Source organism: Histomonas meleagridis (genome assembly GCF_020186115.1).
Source record: "Histomonas meleagridis strain 2922-C6/04-10x chromosome Unknown contig_16, whole genome shotgun sequence".
Lineage (NCBI taxonomy): Eukaryota > Parabasalia > Tritrichomonadida > Dientamoebidae > Histomonas > Histomonas meleagridis.
The window spans coordinates 585,008-609,063 of NW_027150781.1; the positions used below are offsets into that span (position 1 = coordinate 585,008).

The 24,056-nt window shown below is 29.8% G+C and overlaps 7 protein-coding genes across 7 annotated transcripts; 2 read left to right on the plus strand and 5 right to left on the minus strand.

Annotated features, from left to right (window-relative positions):
* Window positions 1-1,192: 1,192 nt before the first annotated feature.
* On the plus strand, window positions 1,193-2,167 carry GO595_002029 (Adenylate and Guanylate cyclase catalytic domain containing protein; the record flags this gene model as incomplete). Its single annotated transcript, XM_067914894.1, has 1 exon — window positions 1,193-2,167. One exon carries the CDS (start codon window positions 1,193-1,195, stop codon window positions 2,165-2,167), a length of 975 nt encoding a protein of 324 aa, XP_067777715.1.
* Window positions 2,168-2,672: 505 nt separating this feature from the next.
* On the plus strand, window positions 2,673-4,210 carry GO595_002030 (ankyrin repeat protein; the record flags this gene model as incomplete). Its single annotated transcript, XM_067914895.1, has 2 exons — window positions 2,673-3,060; window positions 3,408-4,210. The coding sequence occupies 2 exons, from the start codon at window positions 2,673-2,675 to the stop codon at window positions 4,208-4,210; spliced, it is 1,191 nt and encodes a 396-aa protein (XP_067777716.1).
* A 4,107-nt stretch (window positions 4,211-8,317) lies between these two features.
* On the minus strand, window positions 8,318-9,448 carry GO595_002031 (actin; the record flags this gene model as incomplete). The annotated part of the gene is made up of 1 exon (XM_067914896.1): window positions 8,318-9,448. One exon carries the CDS (start codon window positions 9,446-9,448, stop codon window positions 8,318-8,320), a length of 1,131 nt encoding a protein of 376 aa, XP_067777717.1.
* A 187-nt stretch (window positions 9,449-9,635) lies between these two features.
* GO595_002032 (uncharacterized protein) lies at window positions 9,636-10,436 on the minus strand (the record flags this gene model as incomplete). The annotated part of the gene is made up of 1 exon (XM_067914897.1): window positions 9,636-10,436. The coding sequence occupies one exon, from the start codon at window positions 10,434-10,436 to the stop codon at window positions 9,636-9,638; it is 801 nt and encodes a 266-aa protein (XP_067777718.1).
* A 1,318-nt stretch (window positions 10,437-11,754) lies between these two features.
* On the minus strand, window positions 11,755-13,065 carry GO595_002033 (sel1 repeat family protein; the record flags this gene model as incomplete). Its single annotated transcript, XM_067914898.1, has 1 exon — window positions 11,755-13,065. One exon carries the CDS (start codon window positions 13,063-13,065, stop codon window positions 11,755-11,757), a length of 1,311 nt encoding a protein of 436 aa, XP_067777719.1.
* Window positions 13,066-13,355: 290 nt separating this feature from the next.
* On the minus strand, window positions 13,356-15,095 carry GO595_002034 (acylamino-acid-releasing enzyme; the record flags this gene model as incomplete). The annotated part of the gene is made up of 1 exon (XM_067914899.1): window positions 13,356-15,095. One exon carries the CDS (start codon window positions 15,093-15,095, stop codon window positions 13,356-13,358), a length of 1,740 nt encoding a protein of 579 aa, XP_067777720.1.
* Window positions 15,096-15,468: 373 nt separating this feature from the next.
* Window positions 15,469-15,912, minus strand: GO595_002035 (Plectin/S10 domain containing protein; the record flags this gene model as incomplete). Its single annotated transcript, XM_067914900.1, has 1 exon — window positions 15,469-15,912. The coding sequence occupies one exon, from the start codon at window positions 15,910-15,912 to the stop codon at window positions 15,469-15,471; it is 444 nt and encodes a 147-aa protein (XP_067777721.1).
* Between the last annotated feature and the right edge of the window lie 8,144 nt (window positions 15,913-24,056).

Sequence of the window (24,056 nt, forward strand, 5' to 3'; positions counted from 1 at the left end):
ATTATCATCATTTAATATTCCATATCGATTTTTATTATCATTTTCACCATGTTTTATATTATTTTGTGTAATACCATCCATAGTATTTTCATCGATAGGTATAGAGTTTGAATGTAATTCTATTGTACAATTATTAAAATCATTACCACGAAATGAATGTTTAAAAGCTAGTGAATATATACAATCGAGTACATTTCTAACAGAAACTAAAGACAAAAGTAATAACATTGCATTAGATGCTAATGGTAATAATATGCCAAGTTGGACCTTAAATTTTATTACTTCGATTATAATGATCATTTTATTAATTATAGGAATTATTTATTCGAATTCAATTAAGAATAAATTAGAAAATATTTTGGAATATTATGTATTATATTCATCAATTAGAAATAATGTATTTACTACTTCAAGACATTTAGAATATTATATGATACTTAAAGAAGCTAAAGATAATTTCTCTATAGACTTCTTAACTTATGAAGATGACTTAAAACTTGTCGTTAATGGTTTAGAACAATTTAATAATTTAACATTATTATTAAATTTGGGTTATGATGATTTACCTACATCAGTTGGATTTGATGATGAATTAGATAACTTACGATTTAATTCGATATGTGACATTACTAATGAAAATGTATATCAATCAGAGTTTTATCAATGTTTACCATTTGAAAATTCCATTTCGTATTTAATGAGTTTAATTCATACTGAAATATATTCTACAGATTTAACATTAAATATTGTTGAATCTAAATTACCGATTATATTACATTTATTAAACACACGAATTTCAGATGGATTTGAAAATGCATTAACACGATTAGAAACTTTATATAATAATACAATTTCACAATTTCATATTATTATAATAGTATTAATTATAATATCAATACTATTATCAATTATATCATTCATTATCGAAATTATAGTTATATGGAGAATTAGTAAACTTTATGAAACATTTAAATCAATAATTACTCGAATTGATCCAATATCATTTGTATCATATCCTCAACTTGTCTCATTTATATATGGGAAATCACAAAATAAATCAAAACAAATAATTAGTGCTTCTCATGCTATCTTTCAAACATCACATAACGCTATAATATCATTAAATAGTGAAGGAATTATCGAATCATTAAATCCTGCAACTTCTGTAATATTTGGATATACACCAGAACAAATGTTAGGACAAAACTTAAAAATTTTGTTATCTTCTGAAACAAAAGAAAATAATCATTTGTTTTATACAATGGATTTAATGAAAAGTGGTCAATGTGGTTTAACTTATGAAGCAAATGTTATTGGTACTAAAGATGACCAAACAGAAATCCCTTTAAAGATTACATTGTTAGGATTTACATCAAATAATAATTTGAAAGTTGCAAATTCATTTGGCTTAATGTGTCAAGATCAAACACAAGAAGTTAAACAAAAACAACTTGTAGAAGAAGCTAAAAAGAATAGTGATAACTTATTATTACAAATATTACCAAAAGATATTATTACAAGATTAAATAGAGGTGATAAAGATATATCATTCACTGTACAATCTTCAACGATAATATTCATCGATATCGAAAAGTTTTCGGAGTATTCAAAATCGTTATCGGCGTCACAAATTATGAAGAATTTGGGAATGATATTCACTGCTTATGATACATTGATTAAGAAGTATGACTTGATATTGAAAATTAAATTGATTGGCGATGATTATATGGCTGCAGCTGGTTTGTTTAACCCTGAATCGCAACCTTCACAACATGCATTACAAGTAGTTAAATTTGCTTTGGATTGTTTAAATGTTATAGAAGAATTAAATGATCAATTAGATGCAAACTTACAAGTCAGAGTTGGAATTAATACAGGGGGGCCGTTAATCGCAGGGGTATTGGGTACCGACAAACCGTTATTTGACATTATCGGTGACCCAATTAACGTAGCAGCAAGATTACAAAGTACAGACATACCAGGCTTAGTACAAATATCTCAAGGCACTTATGACTTGGTATGTAATGAGGATTTGGATATCGAACAAAGAGGTAAAATAGAATTAAAAGGTAAAGGATTACAAATGACTTATTTGGTACATCCAAGAGAAAGATTCCAAAAGATGTCATTCGATGACTCAACTTCAAATTCAATTTCCCAGAATTAGGACCGTGTAAAGTATTCAAATAAATTGTTTACAAAAATATTTTTCTCAATTTTTGAACGATGTAAAATTTTTTGTTAATGGAAAAGTGATGTTGCTGAAATTAACGGTCGATATATCATCACTTTTTGCATAGTTTACACATACTCAACAAAATATTTAACGATTAAAATTTATCTAAAAAGTCGATGGGTCAATATATTTTTGATCTTTTTCAATACTTTATTTAATGTCACTTTTGAACATGTTCAAAAAACTCTATCGTCTTTTTATCGTCGGCCCGTTACCGGCTGGTTTGATGTTTAATGACGCTATATATATGAATTTATTAAAATATTTCTCTTATGGATTTATATGTAGTAATACAAAACCACTCTTTTTTGGTGCACCAATTAATTCCATTAGATTTACACAATTTAGACCTAAAAGCACTATTGGTATTGTCTCTAGCCCCAAAGGATATTTTGTTGATTTTCTTCAGATTGAAGCTTTAACTGATTTTTGGTTAATGTTTATAATCACACAATTAGAACAATCATTACCATTCATAGAGCCACCATTCCCAGACTTAAGGTTCCAAATATCATTTGCACACGACCCAGTTGTTGGTTCCTTGTTCTGCTCGAACGTTAAGGCCGGCGACAACAAATGGATAATTTCAATGCCCTTCTCAAAATTCACACAGAAAATTGTCAAAATATTTAAACGGTGCTCAAAGTTACAAACTTTAATACCACTTGATGCACCATTACCTGAGATTAATGAATGTCTAAAGTCAGAAAATTCAGTTAAGTTCCTCAATAGGGAATACACTTATCTTAATATTACACAAGCTTCAAAACCCCCATCTTATGATGACTTCAATGTATTACAATGTGAATATATGCATTCAGCTTGTATGGAATTGGCTTATACACGAAACCAAAATGACCAGTTTAAATTCTTTAAGATTTTAGGAATAACTGATTTCAATCGATCATTTGTTAACCATTCATTATCATTATTCCAATATCAAGCAAAAAATTTCCCATCAATGATATCAGCATGTAGAATTCAAGCATCACCACTTTTACATTTTGCTTCATTATTTTTCGATGATTTGGAAATGCTTAAAATGGTAACAGATAACTTTGATATCAATGATACTGATGATGATCATCGAACTGCTCTTTTCTATGCATCAGAAATCCATCTTTATGTGTCATCCAAAATCTTTTTGAACATAAAATCGATGCTGATAAAGGTGATTATACATCTGAAACCCCACTAATTTCATCATTTGAAAATGGGTATTCTGATATTTCTGAGTTTCTTATTCAACAAGGCGCTTCCATCAACAGAACACATTTGGAGTTTCACGAACCGTCGCTTTTCTATGCATTACAAAACCGCAAAAGTAAAACATTCAAAAAGCTTCTCAAGCATTGCAAAACTTCGGATCTAAATTGCCCTAATTCTAAGGGGCAATTCCTCACACACGTATGTATTGAAACTCGTCAATGTAAGCCACTGTTTCTTTTATCAGCTGCTTGTGCAGATATTGATCCCAATAATTATACTGATAAATATCAACATCCACTTCATTATTTCCTTGACTGCAAGTTAACTAAGGAAGTGAAACTTTTTAGGGCTCTTCTTTCTCTTCCGAATCTCGATCTTAATGTTTATGATCGACATGGCCAAACTCCATTATGTCGATGTATCTCAATGAAAGCCGCAAAACTTCTCCCACTTCTTGTTTCTGACCCACGTTGTGACTTAGACATGCAAAATTCGAAAGGAATTTCGCCACTATCAATTGCTGTCAAGAAAAAGAGCCTTAAAGCAGTCACATGTCTTCTGAAAGGCGGTGCACTTGCGAACGCGCCAAATGATGACAAAATGCACGAGACGCCTTTGATGATTGCGGTTAAGCAAAAGAACAAATCCATCGTTTCGAAGCTAATTGAGTTCGGAGCTGACCCACAGAGGTGGTACAACGCTGAAGGAATGATGCCCGCGGACGCAGCTGACGAAGAGATAGAAAAATTACTGAAAAGTGAATAAATGTGTATTAATAAAAACTTTTTGGATTTAAATATGCTGTCGATTTTGGTGTTCAATATTAATAATTAATAAGAGAGAACAAAATGATGTCAAAAAACATTATTTCAATAAGAAATAGAATAAAAATGTTTTCAATGGTAATATTTGAGTTTAGATATTAAAATTAATATTGGAATTCTTGAAGAAATTACACATTTAATAATTACTTAAATTTTAATTTGATTAACAGAAAAACTTTATCATGTGAGACTTCCTGCACATGTATCATTTCTATTTTATATAGTTTTTATTTATACCCCTTAAGCAAATCGACGATATCATTTTCATTAGCCTTTGCAATCAGAAGAGGTGTAAAAAATTAATTACATAAATTTCAAATATTTAAATAAAATATCAAATTATTTAATAAAATTTTAACCAATACATATGAATATTTTTAGTGTTTATATTGATATTTTTATTAGTTAGAAGTAATACAACCAAATCATCATTATCACTTATATTTGCTATAATATGTGGTGTATCAAATAATTTGAAGAAATTCCAAATTTCATCATGAAACATCAAATTTTTTTTTATATAAAATAAACAGAAATATATTTTTAGCATTAACATCAATTTTCTTATGTTTAACAAGTAATTCAACAATTACTGAATTGTCTTCTTCAGCTGCAAGATGGAGAGCAATATCAAATTATTTAAATAATTTCCAATTCTTTGATAAAAAATATCAAATTATTCAATAAAATAATAAATCTCATAAATTAATATTTTTGCATTAACATTAATTCCTTCAAATTTAAAAAGTGATATAACAACACCTACATTATCCTTGAAAGATGCATGTAAAAGTGCTGTATCAAATAATTTTTAAATGTTTAATGAAAATATTAAATTAATTAATTAATAAAACATTAAATGAAACAAAAAAAAGATCTTTAGCATTAACATCAATTCCTTTTTGTTGAAGAAGTATTTTTAACAATTTCATCATTATCACATATAGATGCAACTATAAGTGGAGTATTGAATAATATAAATATATTCCAAATATTTTTTGTAAAATATTACCACCAAAAAAAATTGAAAAAAATATCTTTTACATTAACATTATTTCCATTATTTTGAAGAAGAAATTGAAAATTTCGAAAAATTCTTTTTCAAAAAAAGTGACGCACAAGATTTGCTGTCACTTTTTATTTCCAGAAAAAGAAAATAAATGCAAGATCCCAATCCCCCCAGAAAAAAAAAATAAATACTCCTACTTGGAATTACTTAGTGAACTCCAAAAAATCATCATGGGCTTATCTGATGAAAACCTTGATTTTTCAGTTCAACAAAAAAAAAAAAAATTTGAATCGAATTATCCATATACATTTAATCATGTCATTTGTGAATTGATTTATTTTGTATTTTGTTCAAGAAAGAAAGAATTTGATATATACTTAAAATTTTTACAATTAATTCAAATTAAAGAAGATGAAATAAATGAAAATATACCTAAAATCATTACAATTTTTTCAAATTATATATCGAAAATGGAAAAGCAAGAAGCATATTATATATATAATATATTGATTCAACAAAATTTAGCTAAAGCAAATATTTTAACAATTAAACGAACTAATTATTTCATTCATTACCATAAAAATAGAAAACCCAAAAAATTTCAACGAACAGAAGAAAATTTCTTGGAAAACATAGAAGAACTATCAAAGAATGATTTTGAACTTCATAAGCAATTGATTAAAGAAGGACATAATCCAAATGAAATAGCAAAAATCATTCGTAATGATGAAATAGAAAAACTTCAAGAAATATCTTCACAACCAAAATTTGATTTTAATCAAATAATAGAACCATCAATTTATGAAAGATGTGATTTTATTAATAAAGAAAATGTTACATTAATCGATTATGCAGCATATTTTGGATCAGTTCAATGTTTTAAATATTTACTTATGAATGATGCAAATGTAATTAATACAGGTAAATATGCAGTTGCAGGTGGAAATCTAGAAATATTTCATTTATGTGAACAAAATCATTCATCATTAAAAGATGTAGATAAAACTGCAATTAAATTTCATCAAAATGATTTATTTAAATATCTTTATTGATAAATCAATCCAAGCTGATAAAACAATGCTTAATTATTTCCAAAAAATCTGTATTACTAGTGGTAATTACGAACTTTTATTATTTTTGGAAGGAGAAGGAATACAATATGATGATAAAAATATTTTAAAAAAAATAAAAATAGGAAATTTATTCCTTGTAAAATATCTTCATATAAATAATCAAAATACAAATTTTTTAATATACTCTTCAAAATCAGGTAATGTTGAAATTGTAAAATACTTTCTTGAACAAGAAGGAATTGATATTATTGATAAAAATATTTATTTGTTTTATTTAAAATTTATTTTAATAATTTGATATTTCAAAATAATATTTGGAAATTATTTATATTATTTAACACATCTCTTATTGATGCATCTTCAAATGGTCATACAGAAATAGTTAAATTACTTCTTGAACAAGAGAATATTGATATCGATGCTAAAAATATTTTTTTGTTTTAATTAAAATTTATTTTAATAATTTTATATTTCAAAATAATATTTGGAAATTATTTAAAATGTTTAATACAGCACTTATAATATCATTGGAAAAAGGTAATACTGAAATCGTTAAATTACTTCTTGAACAAGAAGGAATTGATTTTAATGCTATTGATATTTATTTGTTTTATTTTATTTTACTTTTAATAATTTAATATTTCAAGATGATATTTGGAAGTTATTTAAATTATTTAAAACAGCACTTATGTTTGCATCTGAAAATGGTAAAATAGATATTATCCTGATAAAAAAAGTGACCAACTTATATTCAAATTTCTTGTATCGTAATTGACGATAGCATTCAAATAAAAATCAATAAAACTGAAATATCTCATGAATAATCATGAATATACAAACTATTTTAGTTATAAATAATTTACCAATAATATCTAGAATATAATTATGCATAATATTAAAATTTAGTGAGAATGATAATTGATATATTTTTTTCGAAACTTAGTTTAAACTTTTAATACCAAAATATTTGAAATTAATAGTCGAACAAAATTCAGTCACGCATTTTATCTACACACTAACTCTGATTTAATCAGGTAACATGGAAATAATAAGTAATAACTAAACTTGCCTTCAAAACATGTAACGTCGGTACTATTGAAATTGAATTCATTTTGCGTTTTTTGCTCAGAAATGCTGAGCATTCAAATATTACTTTGATCGTAAAATGTATAAAAAAATAATAAAACAGCTGATTTCTTACAAATCTTGAAAAACAATTTTACATATATATTATAATATAAAAATCCGAAAGTTCATCTGGCCGAGTGGTCCAAGGCGCTAGTTTAAGGCACTAGTCCGAGAGGGCGTGGGTTCGAACCCCACGGTGAACATTTTTTATTGTTTCGAAAATAACTTGATTGAGAAACATTTTTCTTTTTTGATACAATGTATCAAATTTCAATTAATTGAAGGGTGAAAACATAAGACATTTCAAGAAAATTTTTTTTTCTTTGGTGTGTCTCCATTAATGAATCAAACCTTGTGATGAACTTAAATTGAAGTCAATCAATAATAAAAGGAAAAATGACTCAAATATTTATTTTTATTGGATTCAACTTGGATTTATTAGGAATTGATAATTTAGGGTTGGAAATATTTTTATCTGAAGAAAGAATGGAAAAGTTAGAAGATGACTATTTTTCTGGAGAAATAATGAAATATGTTCGCTAGCTTGTTCGAGCCCTCTTTCACCTTAATTTCATTTTTATACTAGACTCCAATTTAAAAAGTCTCATAATAAATATGGTGTCGTTCAATGATTTTGATATAACACGTGTTACACACTATGTTTTCCAACATTTCATGGATGCATCACAGTTACACCAAACCCAACAACGACATCATGCACTTGCAATACTTAGTTCACACATGGGTAAAAGATGTTGCTGACATATGGCGTCTATTGCATGAATGCCTTAAAAATATGAACTTAAAGTGAAAAATAAATGCAAAAGATGCAAATTGTTTAGAAGCACTTGCGGTGGACAATTCCTGGACCAGCTTCGTTGTATTCGTCACGTGTGATAACCATTTGTGGGAATGTGGCAAGGGAGGCAAGGATGGAGCCACCGATCCAAACTGCGTACTTACGTTCTGGTGGGGCGACGACTTTGATCTTCATTGTTGGCGGTGCGAGGCGGACCATTTCCTTCTCCATACGTTCTGGGAGACCTTCGAACATTGTGGTACCACCAGAAAGAACAATGTTAGCGTAGAGATCCTTACGGACATCGATATCGCATGCCATGATGGAGTTGAAGAGGGTTTGGTCAATACCTTCGAATTCGAAGCCATTGAAGTGTGGCTTGAAAAGAAGTTCTGGGCACCTGAAGCGCTCGTTGGCGATGGTGATGACGTTGCCATCTGGAAGTGTGTATGAGATGTCGCATTCGGATGTTGTGGCGGCCTTGTTCATTTCTTCGTCGAAATCAAGAGCAACATATGCGTGCTTCTCCTTGATATCACGAACAATTTCCTTTTCGGCGGATGTTGTGAATGTGTAACCACGTTCGTTAAGGATCTTTTGGAGGTAGGCTGTGAGATCACGACCGGCGAGGTTGATACGCATGATGGCGTGTGGAAGGGAGTAACCTTCGTAGATTGGAACTGTGTGGGAAACACCATCACCTGCATCGAAAACGATACCGGTTGTACGACCTGAGGAGTAAAGGGAAAGAACGGCTTGGATACCAACATAGAATGCTGGAACGTTGAATGTTTCGAATTGGAGTTGGATCATCTTTTCACGGTTGGCCTTTGGGTTCATTGGGGCTTCTGTAAGAAGAACTGGGTGTTCAGCTGGGTCAACACGTAATTCGTTGTAGAATGTGTGGTGCCAGATCTTTTCCATATCGTCCCAGTTGGTAACGATACCGTGTTCAATTGGGTACTTGAGGATGAGGATACCTGCCTTAGCGCATGCTTCATCACCAACATATGTATCCTTGTTTTGACCACCAGCGATTGTTTGGACATACTTTGGACGACCAACAATTGATGGGAAAACTGAGCGTGGTGCTTCATCACCAGCGAAACCGGCCTTGCACATACCGGAACCATTATCGATAACTAATGTTTGAACTTCGTCTTCAGCCATTAACGAAAGTGAAGTTAAAAGTGACAATTCAATTTGCGGACTGTCAGCCGTGGTTAGCGTTTATATCCATTCAATTTTGAGCTGACATAAACTTGTCATTTCACTGAAAAGCCTTTTTCGTTTGACACCCTCAAGAAAACACATCACAAACCGTTGCGGAGGACGTTTATCAAGATACAACCTTTATTTAATCATATTTCTTTGCGTCTTTAACAGGTTCCTTATGAACTTGAGGAATAACATCGTCGCTTTGGCCGAAGAAAATGTATGCTGATATTATAAAAATGGAAAGTATTATTGAACCAATAATAATCCATATAAAAGGCTTAACTCCTCGAATAGAATCTATGTAAAGAGGGAGGTCTCTTGCAGTGTTTGTTCCTCTTTTTGTGAAAAGTGATGGTGAATCAGTCCAATCTGAATAAGAAGCAGATGACATAATGTCAATGCTTAAATCAACTTCTCCAGGAGTTGCTTTCAATGAAATAAAATGTGACCTATTAAGACCACCATTATATGAGCTTCCAACTTTAAAATTATAAAAGTGATTACTCATTAAATGTTTTTTGTCGCCTAAATAAACCTCAGATCCAGGGCCTCCTTTCTTAAAATCGAATTGGAATGAAACTGGAGTGTTAAAGTTCAAGAACCAGCATATTTTTGTTGGGCGACCGAACTTTTGTTGTACGTTAATTTTTGCTTCCAATTGACTTGATGAATAAATAGAGTATTCGGGATCGCAAAATCCTTGTGGGATTTGATAAACATAAACACGAGCGCCTCCTCTTCCGCTATATGTTAACTTTAATTTACAATCTGAAACATAAAATCTATCTCCTAATTTATGTGTTAATGTATGTGAAATCCCTTTTTTATCTATTGTTGTGGAATTTAAGGACCCTACAATAAAATGTGGCTGAACTGCTATAAAAAGATCTTTATTAAAAGCATCAAGTAGTAATGAATCAGAATCAAGAAATGTATACATTTCAATGTATGGCTCGTTATGTGATTCTTGAAATGGTAATGGATCTAGTCTGAATGCAAGTAAAAACAGTGAAAGTAACATTTTTATTCTTGTAAAAAAGTGTAACCATTTGAACGTTTAAACGCTTTATACTTTTTGTTCATAGACAACATTCAGCGAACCGAATTTCAAGAAAATCATGAAAATAATAATCAATATGTTTTTGATAGCACAATGGCAACGAGAAAAAAATTATAAATTGTTAAAAAATCTTAATTGAGTAAATGAATTCTATGAAATTTGAGTGTTATTATAAAAATATATTGTCTAAATAATATTCATTCGAAGCTCATGAGTTATAATCATTTTTTCTAAAAAGATTTTAATATTGACGTTTCATTATCGATAATTGTATGTATATAATACTGGTAAAATGTGTGTTCGTATGTAAATTCTTATTAATTAGAAAATATTTAAAATGTGTTGCCTAGATATAAAGTATTTTTATTTATAGTACAAATTAGAAGTGAGAAGATTCTTTTAGAATCTGATGTTCTATTAGAAATGTACTTAAATATTTTTTTACATAAATGCTAGATTGAAAATAACGAAAGTGATTGAAAGGATATAAATGTGAACAAATCATCCCAAGCATATTCATTGGGGGGTGTAGCACGATTAGATATAAGTTGAATATAAAATAGAAATATCCCGAAAATGACTCTGCATGAATATTTAGCTTTTTGAAAAGCAATGATTTGACTCTTTAATTCCTCTCAACCATTTTTTTCATGCAAAATAAAAATATCCATGCTTATGTGTATATTTTAAATATTATATTTTTATTATGTGTCAATTTCCTTTTCAATCCAACCTCTGTAAAAATCGGCACTTACTAATTTTTTATTTATAAATTTTCATGCTAAGTTGATTTTTCAATTAAGGAGGAGACTCCGGGTTCGAAAAAGTCATATTAATATAATAACGAGAAGCGCTTCTCGCTGTTTGCTTTGCTCCGCAACCAATAAGTATTTTAAAGTCTTTAAAATAAACTCAAAGAGATATAGGTATAAAAATGTAAAAAAGATAAGAGTATAATAGAAAAAAATTGGAATTGAAAAAATTAGTTAATTTGTTAATATTAAAAAAAACTACTGATATACTTTGATCCATATATAGATTCCTGCCAATGTATGGGAAATAATAAAATGTAAACTTAGAATTTCCAAAAACAAAATCTCCAAAACATTCTGTTCGCGCTGTTCGTCATCAGATACATTCCAAATGTGCATCGATAACATAAATTCCAAATCGACAACAAACGCACGCAAATTTCAGTTCAGATCAAACTTTTTACTGTGTCGTATAGCTGCTTTGCTGCCTCGTTTCCCTGGTCTGCAGCCATCTTCAAGTACTTCGCTGCTGCCTCCATATCAGCGACGACTCCTTCGCCCATCAGCAGCATCCTTCCGTACTTCAGCTGCGCGTCGACGTCCCCTTCCTCCGCCTGCGACTTCAGGAATATCGGGTTCTCCTGCAGGTCCTTTGTGATCTTCTCTTCGCCCTCGATCGCGTAGTTGCTCTTCACGCCCGGGACGACTATGTCCGGCATTGTCAAGTCGTTCTCGTTCTCGTTGCCTGGAACAACGACGTTCGACATCGTTAAATCGTTTTCATTTTCTTCTTCATCAGTGTTGTCATAGTCATTGTTCGGTTGCAGAGGGCCAACGCCCGGAACAACAATCTCAGGCATCGTGAGATCGTCTGCAGTTCCTGGAATGATTATGTCGGACATCATCAGTTTGCTTTCGTCGCTTCCTGGGATGATTATGTTGGACATCGTGAGGTCATGTTCATCGTCCGGTGGCAGCGTCGATAATATTTGCTTGGCTTCTGCGTTTCCGCGTGTGGCAGCTGATGCAATAAATGGTCGAGCGCTGGATTTCTTGCCAGAATTTAATAAGAGTTTACCATACTCGAGTTGGGCTCGGAGATAGTTTTGTTCGGCAGAACCTTTAAGCATTTGCTCTGCAGTGGAAGGATCATAATTTTTGATTAAGGATCCGTATAAATACATGGCTTTCGGATGACCTTCGTTGGCTGCGTTTTGTAAATATGGTAATGGATCTGCCCCAAGTTCACTATGTTTAAGTAGAAGTTTTCCGATTTCATACTGGGCTTCAACATTGGACTCGGCTGCTGCATTGAGATAACCTGCTGATTGATCAATATCTTGGGAAATACCTTCACCACGACCAAGCATTAAACCTATTTGATATTGAGAATCAGGATAACTTTGATTTGCAGATGCACCAAAATAAGCAACAGCATCTTCAAGATTACGAGGAGGTACCATGTTGTAGTAAATCATACGCCCATAATGATATTGTGCTTTTGCATTTCCTTGATCTGCAGCATATTTCATGTATTTAGTAGCTTCTTTAATATTGGGTGCACAACCACGACCATTTTTAAGCATAAATGCAAGATGCATTTGGGCTTTATCAAATCCTTTTGAAGCTGCTTGCATATAATATTTAAGAGCTTCTTTGAAATTGCATTCTTTTTCAGCTGCTTTAGCAAAGTCATATTCTGCTTTGGGCTCACCAGTAGCAGCCAATGCACGTAAATAATCCAAGGTTTTCGTCATGAAAAATTTGCTTTTACGACGATAGAGATATCGGTGATAACGGTTACACATACAAAAAGTTCATAATACAAAATTAAAATGTGCAAATTCTCCATCAGTTCCTTATCAAATAAAGTATTAGTAACATCTATAACAACTATTTTCTAATACAAACATAATATCATTAATAAAAATAAAAAAAGATCAATTATTTACTTAAAATATTCCAAATTTCACCCAAATTGACAATGTTTGTTTAATTGTTCCAACGGTTAAAGAATGAAAAAAGTTTTTCAAAATCCAAAAATTGTTTAATTATCCAATACATATCCCTTTGGATCATTAAAGAAATCGACAGAAGAACAAAGCACGTCATCGAAAGCGTCTGTACCATGAAAGCTATGATTATTATTAGCATAAATCAACAACTTCACCAATTTCCCATGTCTCTTTAATGCGTAATAGTAATCCAAAGATTGCCTGTAGCAAACTCTTCGGTCGTCTTTACCGTGGAACAACAGCACTGGTTTCGATACTTTATCGGCAAATCTCACTGGGCTTACATCCCATAGTTTATTTAATATTTCGTTATTCATATCGACGTCACCTTCATCGTTTGCGTTCTCGCAATTTATCTCCGCCAAGCACCAGTCCGGTATATCCGTTGTGTAATACGAAGATATCCAATTCGTTACAGGTCCACCAGCAGCAGCGAAGTCGACTACATCGGGATGTTGTCCTACAATTGAAGTGGAAAGGAATCCGCCATGTGATATACCCCAAACTCCGATTTTTTCGATGTTAAAGTTGTTCTTTATATAAGAAATGTTCTCGCAAACATCTTCAACATCAATTTTACTGCATTGTCCAATTAATGATGAAAGAGATTCAAATGAATAACCTGTGGAACCTCGATAATTAACAAGTCCGACTGAATAACCACATAAACAAAAGAAAATATAACTTCGCATGAAATTTGTGGTGAAGTTTCCATGCGGTCCTCCGTGTGGAACAACTACAAATTTCTTTCGCTCGTTTAACGTATTAACTAAAAGGATACAATCATTAGATGTGTCTCGTTCGATTATTTTAACTTCGCAATTATCGAAATGTGTTGAATTAGAGATAAATTTAAATGTATTTTCGTTGTATAGCACAAATCGTGGAGTATCTATAGGAGTGGAATGAATTAAAAGATAATTGTCATTACGAAAACTTTGTAATGTGATCGAGGAATATTCTTTCGGCTCAATTAAAGAAGTTTTGCGAAAATCTTTGAGATTAAGGATTATTGGAATTAAACGTGTACGGCGCGATTCGGTTAAAAGAAGATGATCTTTGTCTTTGAATGGTGATTCAATAATGGAATGCATTGTGATTTCTTCTTTGGATGTGTTTGTTGCACGAATTTCAAGTGTTTGAAGATCAAGAACAAAAGTGCTCGGATAAACGGGCGCGTTATGTCCGTGGAAGTCTTTTGGAAAAATTCCAGTAAAAACAAGGGATTCGCGATCGTTAAGTTGATATGCACGAGGATATAAATGGCGGTCATTGGAAAGTAGCTTAAAATCAGTATTAGAAATGTTGATGGCAAATAAATGAAAAGGTCGATTATTACATGAACGAATACCAATAAGCCTTTCGGTGTTCATTTCAATGGCATTGCAAACAATGATGTTGGATGAAGCAAATGTGAAATTACATATGCTATGATTTTGAGGTGAACCATATGATTTAATTTCATTGGTTTTAAGGGAATAAACAATGAGAGAAGTGTTGTAGATGCCATCAAGATCTTCACCAAAATCTTTTTCATGATACATTTGAACAGTATATCCTAACTTGGACTTTTTCTCAAATTTTTGTGCTGGTGAAGCTATCCAAGCAATGTGTTCATAATCTGGTGAGAACACAAGACCAGAAGTAACATAAATTGTGGTAAAATCACCAACTTCATCATTTAATAAAACAGAGTTTAAAAGCATGTCATTGCGATAAACTTCAAGGAAATTAACAGTGTCCTTTTTTGCCTTGGGTGTATCAACAGGCATTTTATTATTGAATGGGATTGAACGAATAACAGCTTTATATTCTCCATTTTTCGAATAACCTATAAGCTTTTCACTATCTGTATGTACCATGAAAGGAATTTTTGCATCTGATTCGAGATAATAAAACGATTTTAGACTTTCATTTCGACCTAATTGATTGTTAACTTGGCTAAAATTCATTTCAACAACATTATCATTAATAAAACGGCCGCTTTTAGCAAATGGAATTGAATCAATTAGAGCAAAAGCATCTTTTGGATTCATGAAGAAAGGCAAAATTCAGAAGAAATAAAAATGAAAATAAAATTCAATAAAATAAAAATTGTCATCTTATCCAAAGCTTAGTGAAGAAATTAAAAGGTTGCAAAGTAGTTTACTCAGATGGAGTAGCTTCAGCTGGTGTTTCAGCTGGGGCTTCTTCCTTCTTGTCTTCTGATCTGCGGTTACGGAAATTGCCACGTCCTGGGCGGCTGAAGTTACCACGTGGTCCACGGCCACCGCGTGCAGCTGGGCGTTCAGCTCTAAGGAAGTCAGCCTTGCGTGGTGCAAGTGTTAATGGAGCAGCTTGTGGTGGGAGACCAAAGTAGCGACGGAGATATTCAATACCTTTGTCATTTAAGGTATAGTAAGCGTGGGTCCATGCATATTGCTTTTTGGCGAATCCCTTGTTGACAAATGAACGACCAAGTTGGAAAACATAAATGTTAAGAACTTCAAGTTCTTCGTGGATTCCTGCATTATTGGCTGAAACAACAATAACACCGTTTTCGAAGAAGTAGCGGAGGATTTTCCTGCGGATGTCAGCTGGGATGAACATCTTTACAAAAGGTCGACCATAACCGTTACAGATTACGGTTATCGTAAATAAACGTATGCCCTGAAACAATAAAGACATTGTGATCCTGTTTGCATAATTAAAATAGATGTATCTCTTCTATCAAAAATATATTTATTCTTATTTGTATTTAAAATTTCGCGAAAAAAGAAAAAATTATATGAAATCTTTCTTTCTGATTTCTTTGAAAACATCCCACTACAATATTTTATACTACTCTTTAATAAATAACAAAATGGAGAATAAAAGATTGCTTCCATCTGAAAATTAAATATATAATATTTTATAAAATACCTTTCTTTGAATGAATCCTTCGATGACTTTCACAACTCTAGAGATGTCTAGACAAAAGTTTTTATTATTAGAAAGCAAACTGTGAAACATATATGTAAAGTCATTAATAACTCAAAAAATATTTATTACAAACAAATTTTATTTCATATTTTTCTTTTCTTTTCTTGGTGACAAGAACCTTCTGTCACTACACAGTTCCATAGTTTCCACTTCGAAACCCTTTTCGAACAAAGGCTTTGGGTCATTTACGAGCCAAATTTCCACTTCGCCATTATCGATATCTCCTATTTTATCATGATGGAAATTCTTTTTCACAACTTTTTTATTGCCGAAAGGTTCAAATTTTACTTTTTTATTATTATTATTTAACAATTTTTTATTTTTATTAATTTTTTTATTATTTTTATCCACAGAATTCATTTTATTTATATTATTTACACGTGCAGAATTCGATTGCTTTTCCATAACAACATTTTGTAATGGTAACTTGTAATTTAAATTCGACATTTTCATAACATTTCTTTTATTACTTAAAGCTAAAGCTCTTGATAAAAGTTGAAGAAGTTCATTTGTTGTTGGGAAAAATTCATTTATAACATCGAAACTATTAATTTTCTTACAGTTCAAAATATAATTTAATTTTTGCACTATTGTAAATAAAACAGAATTTGGCGATTTATGGAAATATATTTCTTTAAAGTTAATTAATGAATTAATTGTAATTGGACATTCAATTTTTTTAATTAATGTATCAAATGTATTATATATACGTGGAAATGGATATTTTATATCTTCATTCACTATTATATGTTTTGGTTCTTCTAAGTTTAATAATACTTTGCATATTACTTCTGTTGCAATATTTGGTGATGTTGCACGTGTTTCAAGTATTATAAGTTTTTTATCTTCTGTTTCAAATACAAATCCTGTGATAATATCAAATGATTTCTTTAATGCTGTTTTATATGTATAAGTTTCAAGAATTTTTTTGTTGGGTTCACTAAAGATTTGTGAATGATATTTATAAATTGCATCAATAAGTTGTTCAGAATCATTAATTCCTTTTTCATCTGTTTTACAGGTAAAAATCCATCGATAAAATAATGTGGTATTATTCTCCGAAATATGTTCATCAATTTCTTTTTTGCTTATTGGTGTTTTAGGTCGAATTTTTGGCGATGGTAATTTGGTGATCTCAAAAAGTGGTTTTTCGACGGTTGGTGATTTCATTTCAAATGATGGGTCAAACACTTCGATCTTAAGATGTGTTTGGGATTCACAAAAGTTACCCTGGCCAAAACCAGTTATTTCACGAGATGGCTGGAAAAAAACTTGCGTTTTGCGCGCAGGAAGTAAGTAAAAATTTGAAAATCCATATGGTGATTTTGATTCAGTAAAGCGAAATGAATCAATATCAAGATATCCAGCCTCTTTTTTGGGTGGTTGGTATGGATAAATAAGGCCTGTGCCAATGGAATTCGTAAGTGAAGGAAGTGATCGATCTCGATCATGAATTTCAAAAATTACTTCCGATTGAATTCGAGGGAAAAGAACTATATAAGTATCGATACTAATTGATTCAGCATGCTTTTGTGGACAGGTTATATATTCTGATTCACGAATTATACACTTGAAAAAAACAGGAGCACATTTCTTTTCAAGTTCTTCTTGAGTATATGGGGAATTAGGCATGTTATTAATGGATTTTATATGAAGAAATACAGGAGAAAATTTGCACAAATTAACAACATTAAGAATAGGCCGATCAACATGAATGATAAGAGTAAATGATTTGTACCCAGTTGGAGCACATGTTGCAACAACATCTTTTGGATTGGGTAAGAGAAGAGCTTTTGCATCAACTTGGAAATATTCCGGAAGAAATGTTTCACTTGGCTTTTTTGCAACTCTGCGCGTATTTGTGGTTCTTGATCTTGTGTTTTTTGTGATTGGTTCGAATGGGAAGAAAACTTGATGAACAAAATTTTGACGAAGAAGTGATTCGATTGTATTATCTTCGATATTAAATTGAACTGTCGCCACTTCTTCATCATTTTCTTGTGTAATCTGTATTCGAAGTGGACGAATTTTATTTGAAATTGATGCAGGTAATTGAATTTTTAAATAACTTCCAACACAAGAAGTATCAATAATTTCCCATTTTATTTTATATGCAATAGTTATTACTTGTGCACCGAGTGATTTTGATCTCCCACGCACCAAGTGCGGGTGGTTCATTCGAAGCGATGTTTTTCCTTTGCTGTAATTTAAACGGCCGATTACGATAACTTCGTACTCACCTAGTCAAATTATTTACAGGTTCAAAATAAGTTTTCTCGAAGATAAATGTCTTATCGAAGTATGTCTTTTCCATGTGCTTCTGTATGCAAAGAAAAATGTCTTTATAGTCCCTGAATAGACAAAATGTCTCACCAAAAATGCCGATGATAACGGTTAACTGTTTTTTTAACCCACCCGATCTTGTTGACTTTTCTTCGCGATTTATTATTCACTTTTTGAGAGCATGAGGTGGCAAATGACGATGAACTCCTCAAAGAGTCATCGGCATTTGACAGTAGAGTTTTGTCATTTGCCAGCATATCGTACTCAAATATTCTGTGAGATGATAATTGAATAACACTGCGGTGCAACCTCACGAAAACGAAAATAAGGTACAAAAAAATCTTTATGAACCTATAAAAATCATACGATCTTATACCAACAACACATGCCCATTCTGGAACCGGATTGATGGGATGTTTCCTCTCCTAATAATATCGAAAAATGTAGGGATGTCATCTTCTTCTGAGGCCTGTGGCTTCTCTTGTTCACCTTGTTGTCCTTTTTTTTGGTAAAATTCTGGTAATACTACAACTTTACGATTTGCCTTTTTTTTATGTCGCATTATTTTATTTAAGTTTGTTGCAACAACAACATAATTCCTCCCTTCGCTTTGATGTTCTTCTGTCGAATTCTGTATTCGGTTCTGCTGTGCACTCATTTATTTTGTGAGAAAAAAAATATACACAAACCTATCTCTCTCTCAAAATTGAATTCAGAACTGTCAATTTGACAGTTTCCACCCAGTTTAAAGCCGATGATTTGCTATCGCAGACTATCGTAAACAAAAAATGGGGCGCCTCGTTATCATAAAAAAAGAAACCTGAAATTATTGGTTAATTTCTTGTGTCCTTAGCATTGTCGATTTTGTCGGTAAATATGAGCATAAAATCATATAAAAAAATTTCATATGATACATACTAATTTCATAATTAATTCAATTTTGATCAATAGCTTTATTGTATACCTTGATTTAACTCAAAAAATTTGGTTGATGGAAATTTTTGTTGGGATAGTAATTATGATGATATTTTTTTATATGTTAAAAACATAGAAGAAATTAATCAATAACATGTTTATTTTCAAGTGTTGAGTTAGCTTTCACTGATCTCATAATATTATAAGTAAAAAGCAAATCATCATGAGATTCAAAAATTATTTCCATTGGTTTCTTCGAATGATTGGCTTCTTTCAGAAAATTAACAATGACACTTGCTTGTGTAAGTGAAATTTCCTTAATTTTTGAAAGTTCGAATGAATCAATCAATTCTAACTTTTCTTCATTTACAAAGTAGCACCAAGATTCCGTCATCAGCATATAAGACATTGGCTCCTTTAATTTTTGGATTAATTTTATAGACTTAATTATATTAATTTTCAAGCATTCGAAAATCTTGCTCGTCACTTTTTGATTAAACCATTCAATTCTGTTAGCAAAAATTGGTCGTTTGAATCTTTTTGCTTTTTTGTTTTTCCATAAATCCGACATTATTTCAAATTCATTTTCTGATAATATAAACGTAGGCTTCCATTCAGTCTTCATTACTATTCTAGTTTTAATGTTTTGATTTTCTTGTGATGAATCAAATACTTTTAGCGATTTATTTTCGATTTCGATTTGATGAAATTCTTCAATTAATTCAAGTGGTTCAATATTCTTTAGTATAAAAGAAGGAATGAATGATGCCAAGAATGAAACATTTTGACTTTTATCTTCTTGATTATTTATTTCAGATAAAAGTGTTGAAGTTGTTTTCTTAAACAAATCTTCAAAAATAATTAACAGTTCCAAAATTGGACCTGAAACATTTTCAGTAATTAACATTGGTGTTTTAACTTGCAAAAATGTTTGTTGCTGAGGAATTTTCTTAAATATTTTCTTATCATCTTTATTAGCTGAAATAGAAACGATTAAAGGTGAAACATCAATTCTTTGTGAATGAATATTTCCGAATTTATTAATAATTTGATGAAATCGATATTGATTTAAACCAGAATACTTTAAAAATCTGGAAATTTCATTTAAAACATTTGATTTTAATTGTAATTCGATTCGTTGAATTAAAGTTCGTAATGATACAATGTGATTAATTGATAAATTCGTAAGTTCGGCAGAAACTTTTAACCAATTTATCGAAGGGTTCTCATGACAACCGATCATAAAAACATTATCATTTGTTGCATCTAAAGGATATTCATCGATTTGAATTCGAGAGATGGAAAATTCCAAATCAATTAATTTATTTGTTTTCATTGATAAAATACTTTTTTCTAAATAAACATTTAGAAACTGATGAAATGAATTCGATATTAATGATAATGTAATAAAAGGGAAATTAATATTTATGTTATATTTAGATATTTCTTCTTTATCATCAATTATAATTACGCGTTGACCAGTGGAAAGTGTTTTTGTAGAAATATAATGTAATTTATTTGAGATTCGATACGGAAATTGAGAATTTATTAACTTATCCGAAAAATTGGTTACAATTGATTTACCTTCAATTGTTAAAATAATTTTTTCATCTGAAAATGGTTCATCAAACCCAAATATATGTGTTGATCGAGGCCGAATTAATATTGGTATTAACGAATATTTTTGTTGTGCACAAACTTTTAGATTAGAACAATTTGTTATTAAATAAGGAGAATTATTTAAATTTGCGTTTTCAAATGTAACTAACATTTGTCCTATTTCATTTTCTATTATATTTAAATGTAAATAAATTTCTTTATTATTAATTTTGTTGACAAATCTTAAAACAGTATTTGTTACGTATTTAAAATAAATATATTCTATTGTATTATAACCATTGATAGATATCGAATAACAATTATTAATGTTTGAGACTGGAAGTGGTGTTATATTATTCTTTAATATTGTAAATGTTATATCAGTGCTAAGCATAGCATTAATTATATAATTACTTTTATTATGAACGATTACTGAATCATATAAATTTATAATGGAAGTTGACGTAAAATATTTTTGTTCTGTGAATTTCATCGAATAAAATAATGAATGATTTTGAATAAACAATAATAATATATCATTTGTTTCATTAATATTTGGTATATTATCACGAATTGTTAATTCATTGACTGATATTTTTGGTAATGATTTATTTCCGATTAAAAAAGCTGCTTTATTTTCGAAATTAAAAAATGGTAATTCATTATTACTATTCAATTCATTCGAAAATAAATATTGTTCTGCATGATATGAAGCAGATATTTGTAATGTTGATGATGTATTATTAATAAAAATATATGGTACATAAATATGTATTTGGAATTCAACATTTTTTATATTGTCTATCATTAAAATGAAATGCGTTGTCTTAAATATAATCGGAATTTCTTTTTGTTTTGTCGTTGTATCTAAATAAAAACAAATTAATTCCGAAAATTTATTTTTAATAAACATTTGGAATTCGAATTTCTCATTTCGATTAAAAGGCAATAAAGGATTAATTTTCTCTCCCGATTTAAGTACTTGTGAAAACACTGATTTAGAATGAGAAAAGAAAATTTTTATAGAAAATGGTAATTCATTAATTATTGAATAACGTGATTTTAATTGAAAGGTTTTATTTTTTAGATTTGTGTTTTTTATACATTTAATTAAACAACTATAATCATTAATTAAATATTCGAATGAAGAATTTATTATTTCATTAAAATCAAATAAAATCATATTTTTATTGTTAGTAATTTTCTTTATTGTCATAAAATATTTTTGATTTAAATTTAAATCAGATGAAAATGAAATCTTTTCATTAGGTTTTATTGTCATTAAATTATTAATATTATCATTTTCATATAAGAAAACATCAACATTTAATAAGTTTTCAAAAACATAATAAGAAACAAAACTTATAAATTTAGAATTATCTTTAATGGAAAAAACTGCTAAAATATCTTTATTAATAAACAAAGAAGAAGAAATTTGTGAAGTATCAATAATAAAAGGTTCTTTATTCATTGTATTAATTACTAAAAAAGAAGAATCAAAAGAAGTTATTTCTTGATTATTTAATGTAAATGTATTTGTAGAAGTCGTTATATTCATTGGGTATTGAAGTTCATTTTTGATATATACTTTTGAATTGTTATTATTATTTAATCCATTTAAAAGTCGATTTATAAATGTTGGTGTTATATTAACTTGAATATTTTCATTAAAGTTAATTGTAATTTCTCTTTTTTCATTAGAAAAATTAAAAATCACATTAATGTTATTCGGCTCAATTATATAATCCCAAAATGATGTTATGAATCGATACATCCGAAGAGAAAATGTTGAAAATATCGAAACTAATACTTCGTTATTTCGTATATTTCCTTTAATTGGCTGTAAATTAATTTCAAAATGAAGAAAATCATTTCGTTTCTTCTTATCATTAGTTTCTTGATTAAAATAAACATGAAAGTTTTGAATAATAATTTCAATGTTTGCATCTTTTGTTGGTGGAAATATAAAATATAATTCTTTAATTAGAGAAATGAAATCAATAAAATTCGAAATCTCATTTATACTTAATGTTATAATTTGATTTGGAATTGTAATGGCTATAATTCGATCTGATTTTTTCATATAAGAAATATATTGAAAAACGTAATTTTTTATTATATAAAATTCTTTTTGATAATACACGTTTGTGTTACTAATATTTAATTGCATATAATTAAGATTAGAGACATAACTAATCGTTGTCTCAATATTTAATATTTTCCCATCCGGATATACAAATTTTATTGTTGTGGATGGGATATCAATCGAAAATGTGTTTCTTTCACTTAATATTTTAACAAAATTATTATATCGAAAAATATTAACAATTTCAATAAAATGATTTATTGGGAGTGAAATGATGAAATTACAAAAATGTAACGTATGTGAATGCTTTTTTAAGTTTAAGGTCGCATTTAAAAAAGTGGTTTCTTCATTTTTCTTAATTTGAACGTTGAAATTGTTTTGCATTAATAAAATGTCATCAATTGTTATTTGTTTGTTATTTATTTGAACATTTTCTAGAATAAACTTAAAGGATGATAATGTGAAAAGAGCTTGAGTGCATAGAACAGAAATATTTGGGATTTTTCCGTTGAGAGAAAAATCCGAAAATTCAACAACAAAACCGCTGCTAAATTCAATGGTTAATTTTTTGATTTGAATGTGATAAAAGAATTTGTTGAACAGGTTGGAATCAAAAAGGCAGAAATTATCAAATGGGAGTTTGATGAAAAGTACTTCTTTTTTAAACGTAAGTTCATAAGCGGATTGATCATTGGATTTTTTTAATTCAAATTGAATATCAAAATTATTTAATAACTCGTAATTAAGTAATTTCATAAGACAGTTGGGGAAATTAAACTTAAATTCGTTGTTTTTTCTTTTTTCAATGGTGGAGTTAATTGCTTCTAAGAAAAAAATTGATTTATTTCTTTTCGATATATTAAAAGTAATTTTTTTAATATTTAACTTG